Here is a 13,428-nt window from a genome sequence, read left to right as displayed (position 1 = left end):
TCTTTATATTTGCAGAGGAAAGTATAATGCTTCTCATATAGTGTTAACTTACCACTCCAGGCAAACAACTTTCCACTTCTGGATTGGGACCATCACTGTAGTGATTACAATGGTTGCCAGGTGATCCAGTTGAAGAATCAGAAGAACTGTCGGGGCTTGACAGCATATTGGAACTTACTTGGGTAAGTTTAGCTGTAATCACCTAAAAATGACAGAATATATTAGTAGCAAAGACAGGAAAAAATACTTCCACAAAATACAGAAATTTGTTATATCAAAAGACTAAAAAATATTTCATGCTTTAATTTTAGAAATATTTAAAAAGTTCTATTAAAAAAAAACATTTAGTAGTCTTACTTTCTCCACTATACTAGTGTGATGATACCTATCTTTTTCAGGGTTATAACCCAAAAACTTAATGGAGAAAACTGTGTATAAGTCTCATTAAACATTTACTGAATGAATGAAAAACAGCTTCAATGTTTAATTCTTTGGGAGTATTTGAAAATTATGTATGTACTTACTGATTTATCTTTTAAGTTTAATTGTCCTATTAGTTTTCTGTCATCTTCAGAATCTATTAGCTCACCACCCACGAAGAGTTCAATTTTTGTATGGGCTACATTTGCTTTAATACGGTTGAGAATACATCGTCGTACTGAACCAACTGTATCATTTGTATGAGACCATATGTCCAAGTCCTCAACCTGTCTGCCATGGTTTGGAAATTGAACTATAAGAGAGAGGTGTTTACCACGGAATGCTCTAAAAAAATATATAAATTAAAAGAATTAAAAATTAAAAAAATGTACAATCATATTCAGCAGATTAAACATGAAGCTGGGACAACTATTTTATTATTATGAGGAAGATAGTTAAATATACTTTTTTTAGAATATTAAAAATAACTTTGTTTCTGTAAATTATGAAATCATAGTTAATTTTGGAAATACAATATGATTATATTCCACTGGTTAATCTTTGTTTCTATGGCTGCAGAACCAAAGATTTCCACTTTATGATAAGTTGTAACAGATATCAGTTAATTTTAAGCTACAAAAGTTCAATACCTAAGAATATTTTCAAATGTAGAAGAGATACATTTCAACTTGAAAAGTATCAACAGAAATATTAAAATGCATTAACATTCCATTAAACATTTACAAAAATTCTTAAAAACAAAAGTCACTCAAAAATACTTACCTTGCAATACTCTCTTCTCACAGATAAGATACAAAACAAAAATATTCAAGAAACATTCTACATTTATTTATAAAAGTGATCACTATTTAAAAAAATCTGACAGTACTTACTCTATAAACTTCTCCCAAATCTGAAATGCCATTTGAACTATTTTTTAAATAAGTTAGCTTGCTGTCTACTTAATTTACGATTATGATTTATATTGTATAATACTGAATTGATTTATAATTTATTATACTAACATTTAATTTAGTAAATTATTTATTTTATAGTTCCCAAATCTAAAGAAAATTTAGCAAACATCACTTTAAGACTTTCTTCTTCGTATCTGTTAAATAAGTAGCTTTTGAGAATTTTATTTTTGGGGCACCTGGGTGGCTCAGACTGTTAAGCGTCTGCCTTCGGCTCAGGTCATGATCCCAGGATCCTGGGATCGAGCCTCACATCGGGCTCCTGGCTCAGCGGGGAGCCTGCTTCTCCCTCTCCCTCTGCCTCTCTCCCTGCTCATGCTCTCTCTCTCTCTCTTTCGCTCTCTCTATCTCTGTGTCTCAAATGAATAAATAAAATCTTAAAAAAAAAGAATTTTATTTTTACTAGTGTGAATGAGTATCATTAAAATAAAAATATACAGCAGCTGTAAAATACCATTCCCACTTAATAGGTAATAATAACTTGGAACCAAACCAAACAAAAAGACAGGAAGGGAGGCAGGAAGAAAAGAAAGAAAACAAAGAAAACAGAAAAAAGAAAAATTGTATTTAACGACAATATAAATCAAAATTTGCTACTTAAACGAAAATTACAGGATGCCTGGGTGGCTTAGTGGTTAAGCGTCTGCCTTCGGCTCAGGTCATGATCCCAGGGTGCTGGGATCAAGCCCTGCATCGGGCTCCCTGCTCCGCAGGAAGCCTGCTTCTCCCTCTCCCAATCCCCCTGTTTGTGTTCCCTCTCTCACTGTGTCTCTGTTAAATAAATAAATAAAATCTTAAAAAAGCAAACAAACAAAAAAAACCAAAATAACATCTACAAGAATGCGAATACTGTTTTTAAAATGTAGGACACAGAAATCCAGAATGAAAATTTTCTTTACTGCCCCTTAACCTATAAAGTCATTACTTCCCTAATTAATTGGCTAGGAAAAATCACATTATCTAGTGGATAGTGATCTAGTGATCCACATTAACTAGTGGATCAATTTCTTAACAAACCTTGACATAGGTAGAATTGTTCTTTCCTCATGATAATCGCTGTCACATTCATTTATGTATTCCCTTAAAACAGTTAATACTCGAACCATTCGAATGGCTTCCTGTCTTGCACAATTAATACTGTCTTCATCACCATCCAAAACACATAATGTATCATATGAGGCTTTCAAACGATCAAAGCAAGATTGGATGAAGTCTTCATGGATAACCACCTATAAGTAATAGGCCAAAGCAAGATAGTTTAGTTGCTTCAAAAACAAATATGGCAGTCAGTAATTTAAAAAATAAAATAGAATTTCAACTTGTAGGTAACTATCAATTACATATTTATCCAGTAATATAATACACAGAAGGAAGCTGCTAACAAGAAAATAAGTGATTAAACCAATTATTAAAAACAACAAGAAAAAAACGTTTGGGACCAAGGGTCAAATCAGTTAAACTTTTGGCTATCTCAACATAAATAATGAATAATTTTGTTTGACATAATACTAACCACCTAAGGATAATTACCAAGCCAACATTCTTTCAGTTAGTATTTTATAAGGGACAAATGTGGATTAAATACTTAAATATTTTGATGAGTTAAAAAATTAATTTCTAGTCGTAAGTTTAAAAAGCTTCCTCTAAACACAAGAGTACTTCTGACCTAGCTGAAGCAGAAGTTTTTATGCACTTGAAACCTCACCTGATTGACCTGTAACCTGGGGCCAAGGTTTGTATATATCTCTTTAAGGAGATCTATAGCTCTGTTGGCAATGTCGTCATTACTCTGAATCACAACCTAGATCCAAAAATTAGAGTATTAGTAACATTCAAGAACTATTTTAACATGGCACTTAAATGAGGCAAGATAAAATTAAATAAGCCTGAAAATAAAGGATTAATATATATAAAATGTAGGTGCTCTGAATAGAGAAATTTGCTTAAAAATGAAAAGGATAAAATAAATTTTAATCAATATTATTTAACTCTGCAATTGGTAGACAAGCTGGGAGATTTTCAAGGAGTAATTCAACTGGTATTACATAATTTTTTTTATTATAGAGGTTACAGCTTTTTAAAAATATTTGAAAATCACCAACTTTAATGAAAAATGACAGAAAATCTTAGTCTACCTACAGTTTGCAAAAAAAAAAATACAAAGAACAAGAAAAACTCAATACAACAAAAATAAAGTAAAAGTTGAAATATGTAACTTATAACAGGTTAGATTTAAGATGGCAACATGATTTATTTACACTACCAAAATGGCAATGTTAACCTTAAATAGAATACAGCTAAACTTTTCTCTGATACTTAAACAAATAAAAAATTAAAGTGTCAATAAAGGTATTAACTCAAAGTTCCTCCCAAGTAAGAGTCTTCTCTTCTGTCCATTATTCATTTTGGCATTAAACATACAATTAACTCCCAAAACCTAAGTAAAAGAGACAACAACTTTCCTGAGGGGTGGATGAAAAACGTGTGGGTAGACAATGGATGGTATACTCATATACATCTGAAAAGATTCTGGGTGAAGTCAAACAAGAATACCAGTGGCAGATGGTAAAAGAAAAAATTGAGGGGGGAAAAAAACCCAAGCCACTGGCAAACAGATGTGATATAAGCAGCAGCTAAAGATGAACAATTTCTCCCCCCAGATTCCTATGACAAACATCAAAGCAGGGGATAAATACAAGTAACTTATAGGCAAAATTATGGTTTAAGTATATTTAAAAAACGACCTCAGGTACAATGTCTGCAAACAAGAGTTCCTACTTCTCACTTACCCTCCAAAGGTAGTCTAATCCTATTAGTTCCAAATCATCCATCATATAGGCTCTTCTTTTTGCTACTAGTTTCCCTTCACGACAATTAACTGCTTTGAAGAATCGTTCAAAACATTTCATTCCATTTTCAGTTAACAGGGAGGGATCAAGCTGAAGCACATTACTTTCAAAGAAGTCCTTATTAATATCAGGATCTAAGTCTGGTTCATCACCCATTAACTTGGAATACCACTTAAAACAGGCTTCACGATCACAAAGGTAAACTGCATTCTCTGCTAAGCATTTCCAGATTTGTTTTGCCTGAGGAGCACAGAGCCACAGTTGGCCATCCTTCAATAAAAATCTTGGAAAAATTTAAAAAATCAGTAATTAAGATCTACATAATCCTGAAACACAATTTATTTCAATATGCTTAAAGTTAAATTTATCACACATAAATTTTTATTACAGCTTAAAGAGGTATTCTTTCAAAAGAATTTATTTCTTACATATAGCAGCAAAAAAACCCAAAACCTCATTTACTTAACAAGCATGTATTTATGATGCAACTGCAAAGTGCCAACAATTCAGCTATGTGACTTCACCTAAATACTAGCTAGAAATTTCTTCCTTGTTCTCTACAAGATCAGCTTTTGAAACCAGATATCGGTTTAGTTTCCTAAACTTATATGGTTTGACTAGAAAATGGCTTATTACACTAAATAACTTTCAGAGGTAAGTGAATTGTTATTTAAGCTCATTTCTATGTCAGTAATCATTAGTATAATATTCAGTGACGTTCTTCTGGGCTTTTTAATTCTGTGACTACTAAAGTCATTAAGTCGGGGGACCTGGGTGGCTCAGTCGTTAAGTGTCTGCTTTCGGCTCAGGTCATGCTCCCAGAGTCCTGGGATCAAACCCCGCATCAGGCTCCCTGCTCCGCGGGAAGCCTGCTTCTCCCTCTCCCACTCCCCCTTCTTGTGTTCCCTCTCTTGCTGTATCTTTCTCTCTCAAATAAATAAATAAAATCTAAAAAAAAAAGCCATTAAATTATTATAAAGTAAAATTATGATGGTCTGCTTTAAGTATCTCTTTTTCAGATTCTAATTTCCTCTAGCTTAAGTTGCCTCCACCTACTGTTTACTATTTCTATGAATGACAGTTAAAAAAAAAGAAGCCAATTTTAACAGTAATAATTCTGCATTTAATTCTTTATTAACAATATCATAGTGGCTTCATGTCCAATAAAGTATGAAGTATTTATTTAACATCTGTGGTTTTCTTCTTTTGGGTATTAATTATATACGTTCTCCAAGATGTCCTTACTTTTAAGTCTGTGTATGAAGAGGATTTTAATCCTATCTAATCCTTTGCACCTTCATATATAATTGAGGAACATAAGGTCCAGAATAATAAAATGCAAAAAATGCATTATTCTTTGCAGTAAAATTCAAAACTTTTCAAACTTAAGACTCCTAGGTAAGTTTGGGAAATTACTGGTATCACAGAACCATAGATTTTAAAGTGAGACACATTAGATGAGGAGTCCAGTTCTATCACATGCAGTTATGTGATTTCAAACAAGTTACCTCACCCACCTGAATCGCAGATTTATTTCAATAGGAATAACAATGCCTCACAGTTTCTATACAGATTAAAGTGAATACTGCAAAGTCAAATATACAGCTAGCATTAACTCTCAGTTCTTTTGCCTTTAAAGCACTGCACTACTAAGTATTTACAGAGCAAGACATATAAAAGGACTTCAGATACTAATCTTTATTAATAGATAAATTCCAAACCATTTTTCTCTTCCAATAGACCTAAAGGATACAATACACACCCATCAACAACAGTAGCCCACTATAGGAGGGATGTCCTTTCATCCAGGTGGTTAAAAAAACATTTACTTTAAGTAAATGTCATAAAATTTGATAACTAGAATTTTTCTCCAGTTCAAATGATATAAACACTTGTACTGGAGAAGATGAGATCAATTCAACATATTATAAAATTGTTAAATGCAGTCATAGATTAATTAGAGAACAGACTATGTCAATCTAACTATTTCTCCACAAATTATTACATGGTTCAGTAACAGAAATCCAGTTATACAACATAGTCCAAGGAGAAAATCCCCCCAAATTAATGAAAATAATAAACACAACAGATTTTATGAAAAAGAGCCTCAGTATTTTTTTTAACAATATTTATGATTCAAATATGCTTTTTTGCTAGGATCTGGTTATTGCATTCCTAAGCAATCTATTATTTAAGCTATCTTTACATATCCACATACACACGTCATTAAATGCTAAACATACTAATTCAGCCTAACACAATATTTAGTTTTTTTTTTAAGTCAGGCAATTTTTCCTTAACCACATCTGAATATTACATACAGCTTTAGATTAACTTTTGTTAAAGCTACCAAAACCCTGTTCCTTACTGCCATGATAGCCTTAATTAAAATGTAGTTCTCTAGAGCTGACTGTTTTTGTCTTATACTTTGAAGTATGAAAATGTGTAATGAATGAACTTTTATTTCTAACATAAACTATATTATGAAACATAAAATGCAGTCCTCAAAAAAAAAAGACTAAAGTTAAAGCTTAGCAACTAATTTTAAAGTATTTAAAAATGAACACATAGGAAGTGTTACATTAAACTTTTGGCAATGCTTTTTATGTGGGAAAATATGCAGCTGCAGGGTGGAATGGCCACATTAAGTACAGCTATAATGAATATTAACACTGCATTTGTTATCTGTGCCTTAAAGAGAACAGCACTAATTGCTTAAAACCAACCTAAGGAAGTTAAGCCGTTCTTGGACTTCTTGAACATGACTGTATCTACTTCCAAGCCTCACAGTTTGTGGGTCATAGTCTTCATGGTCTGCAAATTAACAAAAATTATGCATAATACACATGTATATCCACATCAATGCTAACTTTTACTTAAGGAAATTATAAGGTCAATAATCACTTATTATCAGGCAACCTATAATAGTGGTATTGACATATCCAATTTTCCCCACAAAATTAACATTTTACATAGCCAAAAGGAAAATAAAATCCACTGATGTACAATCAAAAACTTTTCAGCACAACTCCCTTTCATTCTTCATATATACTGAAGCAATCTGTGAGTACAGTTTATGATGTTTTCCCTCACTAATACTAAAACTTTTCTTACAGGAAAAGAATTTTAGAGTAACAAATACCACTAAGGGCACTCATAGAAAAATTAGGGTGACTAAGGTGCTAATATATTTGATAGTTATCAAAGTACCCCAGCACCAGAGTACCAATGTCTCAAATATTAAATATTTGCCTCAAATATTAAAAAAACCCTACCCTCCCAATATGATTACAAAAACCAATATAACTGGGCCTAGACTCAGTGGGAAATCCAATTTTTAAAATAAAAAATTAGTAAGTACTTTGGACTTCCTTTATTAATATCACATATGGTAGGTGAAAAATTCTTGGTAGGTGAAAAATCCTTAGTCGGTGAAAAAGAAAAGGAAAAAATTAAAAAGTATATATTGTCCTAAAAATATCATGTACACTATTTTGTGTGTATGTGAGATGTTTTATATATAAGTCAATTCAGACTTATAAAAACCTTTTCTTAAAAAAAAATTCTCGTAAGTCTGTTTATTCAATTCAGTATCAGGCAAAAGAACATCCCAAAAGAATTAGAAGGCTTGGATAAAGCCCTTTGTCTGGAACCAAGCTGGTCTGTATGCAGAACAGAAGATGGGGCAATTAAATGCCTCCAGCAAGCACGGTCAACAATTTAGGAATCAAAGACATTTATTTCAAACTTTTGAAGCAAGTTACAAAGGATTTGGAAATTATACAATTCCTTTTTAGTAATAAGTACTGATACATGTGTTAAATATCTCTTAAAACTTGATTGTGTCAGGGACGCCTGGGTGGCTCAGTCGTTAAGCGTCTGCCTTCAGCTCAGGTCGTGATCCCAGGGTCTTGGGATTGAGCCCACATGGGGCTCCCTGCTCTGCAGGAAGCCTGCTTCTCCCTCTCCTACTCCCCCTGCTTGTGTTCTCTCTCGCGCTGCCTCTCTGTCAAATAAATACAATCTTAAAAACAAAAAAACTTGATTGTGTCAGTAATGATACCAAAGAATTCTAATCCTTTTAAAATTGTTAAAGGCAACCCAGGTTTTCCAAATTTTTCCACATCAGAAAAACAGCAACTGGATGTAAAACCATGACTTACTATAAAGATGGATAATACAGAATGTTTAGAAATGTTATTTCAATTTCAGTAAAGAAAGCAGACCCACATATTATGACTGTTTTGTATTTTCCTTATGAGTAAGCACCTGCCAGCAATTTTACAACTTCTTGAGAATCATCAATTGCACCAAACCTTAAGCTTCCAAAATTAGAGAAAATTTTTCCCACTATATATAAGTTTTCTGGTTTTTCAGAGCACTGAACTTAAAATACTATGAGACTAAACTCTGGACTACCACTTTAGCTGCTTTTTATACCTTAAATACTTTTGTCTAAAAATGTGTGTGGGTTTACTTGGCAGATCAATTGGTGGGAGGAGAGGAGAGCTTTGTGTAACTTTCTTTTTTGATATAATGTTTTCAAAGCATAAAAATAATAGAAGGAACTATACTTTACCCAGATACATATAATTATTTACATTCTGTCCATTTGTTTTATAAGGTTTCTATTTTATGTAGATATTTATCAGTTTTGTTAACCATTTGAAGGTAAACTGGATACCAGTTACTTTACCCCTTAAAACTATATTTACAAATAAAAAAGACATAAACCCCAGTATACTCATCTGATTTTAAGATTAATAAGAGTATTATCTGATCCACAGCCTATATTTAAATTTCATCCCAATAACATCCAATCCCAATAATGTACTTTATGCTTTCCTTTTTTCCCCAGTCCAGAATCAAATTTAGGCTCTTATGTTGCATGAGGTCATTTCCTTAAGCCTAGAGATTCCTTAGTTCTTTTTCATGTTTCTTATCTTGATAGACCATTTTAAAGAATAAAAAACTGCTTAGGGTGCCTGGGTGGCTCAGTTGGTTAAACGTCTGCCTTCAGCTCAGGTCATGATCTCAGGGTCCTGGGATTGAGTCCCACATCGGGCTCCCTGCTCAGTGGGGAGTCTGCTTCTCCCTCTGCCTGTGCTCCCCCTGCTTATGCTCTCCCTCTCTCTCTGACACATAAAATCTTAAAAACAAACAAACTCTTGTCCAATGCCACTTAATTTGGGTTCATGTTACCTCTAGTTTCATTCAGGTTATGTAACTTTGACAAGAAATACCACAAAAGATATAATAATTTGTGGAATGATATTCTGATACTATGTCATTATTTTGGTCCTCATCAAAATTTAACTCACTAGTTTTTTTTTCATCTGTTATTTTTTCCTATATTTTTAGTTGACATTCTCCTTCATTTATTCATTTATATCACTATGGACTCAAGCACTTATATACTGAAAAGGCTATGATCCATAGTATCATTATTATGATGCTCCAAGTATTACAGATTGACCTAGTGAGCAATAACTTCTTTATCTTTTTGACATGCCAATATAGTTCTTTATATACAACTTATGGCATTAAAATGTTCAAGTCTCATCCTGTACTTTCCTACTGTAGGCCTCCAGAGAGTTACTAGCTCAATAAAATCAAAATACTAGGTAAAAGTACTTTGTAAATTACAATAACCCACAAATATCTAAAAGTTCTTCATGGCTCACAAATAGAAATGAGGTAGAACTACTAAGTGAACCGAGTCAGAACATGTCATTCTACCAAAGCACTCTTGTTGAATGACCCTTGCAAAGAGAACTTTAAGTTGGCAAGTAGTCCTGAAAATAGTCCTGAAAATGAAATCAGAGAATGGGAACGGGGTACTGCAGTGTCAGTCCTTAGAAAAGGTCTAAATGAATTTCAATGTGTTCTATAATTAGTGTAAGTCCTCATAATCCTTATCCAGAAAGAAAATGACACCTAAAACTCTAAGTGCAAATCAGTGCAAAGGATCCATTCTAATGAACTAAATTGAATTGTATCATACTTTGTTGGTGCATTTAAAAAAATGTGACTGAGGAAATACTGAGGTATATGTAGCTCACTAAGAAGGGGTCATCAGAGCTCATTTTTATTTCCATGTATAAAAGTTGGAAAGGATTTTCGTAAGTTACTAAAAGTAGAAGTGCAATTAGCTGGCCATACCACTGGGGCACTAACCTCTTCCAAAACCAAAGATGCATTCTAGAAACACAATGCAGTGTGGGCAAATGTATAACACCAATGAAATGACACTGAACAAGTATCAGTGAACTGTGGGAATCTTGTATTATCTGATAGTGTATGTTGTCATTTCAGGAGAACAAGAAACATGCTTCTTATATAAATGTAATCACCACAGTTTGTGTTGTTTTTTAGCTCTAGGTCAGAAGTAATTTAATGTTAAAAGTTTTAGGAGCAAACCCCATTTTAGGGCACCTGGGTGGCTCAGTCAGTTAAGCGTCTGCCTTTGGCTCAGGTCATGATCTCCTGATCCTGGGATGGAGCCCTACACTGGGCTCCTTGCTCATCAGGGAGTCCGCTTATGTCTCCCCCTCTGCCCCTTCCCTCTGCACATGCTCTCTCTGTCTCTAAGAAAAAAATAATCTAAACTACATTTTAGCAAATATTGACTCCTTTAGGAAATACATAGTCTTGTTATCTTCATTTTACCAATTTGGTAAATTTTAACTACAGAGGCTTAATTAACTTAGAATTTATACAGATTAAGTTTAAACTGTCTAAATTTAAAGCCTGCACTCTTATTTCTAACCTTCCAAAAAAGCAATATAGAGAAGACTATGAAGAATGCTGACATTCTTGGGGAGCCTGGGTCACTCAGTCAGTTAAGCATCTGCCTTAGGCTCAGGTCATGATCCCAGGATCCTGGGATCAAGCCCCGAGTTGGGCTTAGAGGGGTATCTGTTTCTCCTTCTCCCTTTGCCCCTTCCCCCTCTCATGCTCTCTTCCTCTCTCTCAAATAAATACAATCTTAAAAAAAAATGCTGACATTCTTGAGGTCATGAAAGTGAGAGATGCCAAGAACATAGATACAATTTGACTAAATGGAATAGGATCCTAGTGAGGGAGAAATCCACATGTGCCCCATCTGACTGATAGCCTTGGCAATTTGGTTTTTACTGATAATGACATTAAAATAACATAAAATCACATAAAGATGTAAGTAAATTAAACTTATCACTGAAGCTTACTATGTAGGTGATTCCTTTTAGGAAAAGTCTTAATTGGCATTAGGAGGGCTCTCTACCAGGAATAAAATTTAACATCCTGAAAATCTCACGAGAACTACATTTAAAATTCTAGCTTATTCTCACTGATTTTGGCTGCTCTTGCTAGAGAAAAATCACAAAGTTTCATGCCTATAGTACCTTCCCTATCCTATCATTTTGCTAAGAAGGAACACTAGAACATAAAATGAGGCCAATTATAACATCTGATGCTTAGACTGCTTTTCTAGCCCCAGGACCAGAATGGATACACTGGGTAAAATATAAAAGGAACAGGAAGCCAATGCAATCATTAGGTGTATCTAAAAAGTTGCTTAAGTTTTCCATTTTGTTTCTATAACTTTTATAAAGCTAAGTATAAATCAGTAACAATGTGGGGATCAAACCATCAAACCACACACACCTCAACCATCTAAGGCACAAGCACAAGTACAGAGCCTATTATTCTAGTCAAACAATGAGTATTAAAAATATCCCCATTTTAAATATATAACTCAATTCTACACATCCTGACATAAGCATGTCCACAGAGTAGTACTTTCAGTTCCACATTATGCTCAATCTGGTTTTCGATTGGAAAATGGAAAAATTTTCTTCTCTGTACTCAAATACACAAAATTGGGCCTATAAGTCAGCGGGGTTTTTGTCTGTTTGTCTATGAATCTGGTGTAATACGGAGGAGGTATAGATGTATGAAGAATACTTTGTGTGTTCAAGCACACACAGATTCTAATAAAACTTTTGATAAGGACAAATAATATTGGAAATGATCTTTAAAGCATCGAGAGTCCTCATATGGCAAATATTAAAAAGGTTTCTGTTGTAAACCAGAGGAAAGTTTATCTTAACATATTTAAACAGTTTCACATTCTGAGAACCAATAAGAACATGTCATTCATCCTGTAAATTTCTAGTAATTTTTTTGAACAATGGAAAATGTTAATTCGGGGTTATTAAGAACTGTAATGTATTATTCCAAAAGAAAGTTGGTCAAAATTAACAAAGGAATTGTTAATCAAGTTTTCTTGAAAAGCAGCGTGGCAAGAAGAATGCAAAAATTTAAAGTAAGTTAGGTAAATACCCAAGAGAGTATCAACGAATGTGGTAAGAGCAGACAGAGCTCCCAGATGTGCAAAGATAAGCACTGAGTAACAGGCCTTGAAAAGCTGACCTAAAGTTTAACTGGTATAAGTTTTGAAAGACCGAGTAGATGTATAGGAGTATTGGACTTGATTTTCTGATCTAGGAAAAATGTATGTATTTTCATTTCTGAGGTAATTAACACCGAGGACAAACAAAAACCAGGGAAGGGAAGCCTATGCTTGATCCCCAATAGTTAATTTTAGTTATTATACATACCTCTAGCATACAGTTGAACAATATTCATGTAAGTTGCAAGGTTTTCTGCTACCAAAGTAACTAAGGCATGATTGTGCTGAAGTTGGTTGATTAAATCATGACGATAAAATACATGGGGACTTTGCTGAGTTTGACTAAAACAAGAAGAACTTAACAATTAGGCAATGAACACTGTTGTAACTAAGAATTTACAAAGACTATCCCAACTGCTAATTCAGATGTTTAAAATGTTTTACATTCATAATAAAAATTGGGTCAATATCCTCCTTTTAATAGCAAAATATCAAGCAGTTTAAAGAGAATAATCAAGGTCTCAAAACATAAATATTTATTCTAACATTCTCATCTTATATGAAATCACCAATCAGTATGCTCCTGATTCATATTCATTCATCATTACACCTGATTCAGATATGACATTAATCTTATGTAAGTAACAAAGTACAGGCACAAATTTGCATGAGCAAGCTTATTAGCCCTTAAAAGTTCATTCTGTTAACACTGAATGTGCAACCAATTTTGCCCTGAATATAACCAGAAAGAGACCCAGTTCCCTTTCTATTTTGCCATTTTCAATGAAAC

The 13,428-nt window shown here is 33.5% G+C and overlaps 1 protein-coding gene across 1 annotated transcript in view; it reads right to left on the bottom strand.

Moving 5' to 3' along the window:
- Window positions 1-13,428, bottom strand: part of LOC118356651 (probable ubiquitin carboxyl-terminal hydrolase FAF-X) — a 113,996-nt gene that overhangs the window by 21,210 nt on the left and 79,358 nt on the right. Inside the window, 7 exon segments of the mRNA XM_035725944.1 lie at window positions 53-202; window positions 525-765; window positions 2,412-2,623; window positions 3,100-3,195; window positions 4,184-4,526; window positions 6,970-7,057; window positions 12,847-12,980. Of these exon segments, the coding sequence (XP_035581837.1) occupies window positions 53-202; window positions 525-765; window positions 2,412-2,623; window positions 3,100-3,195; window positions 4,184-4,526; window positions 6,970-7,057; window positions 12,847-12,980 (1,264 nt within the window).

The sequence above is a fragment of the Zalophus californianus genome, chromosome Y (assembly GCF_009762305.2).
Source record: "Zalophus californianus isolate mZalCal1 chromosome Y, mZalCal1.pri.v2, whole genome shotgun sequence".
NCBI lineage: Eukaryota > Metazoa > Chordata > Mammalia > Carnivora > Otariidae > Zalophus > Zalophus californianus.
Note: the sequence above shows the minus strand (reverse complement) of the source record. Positions and strands in the feature narration are given on the sequence as shown.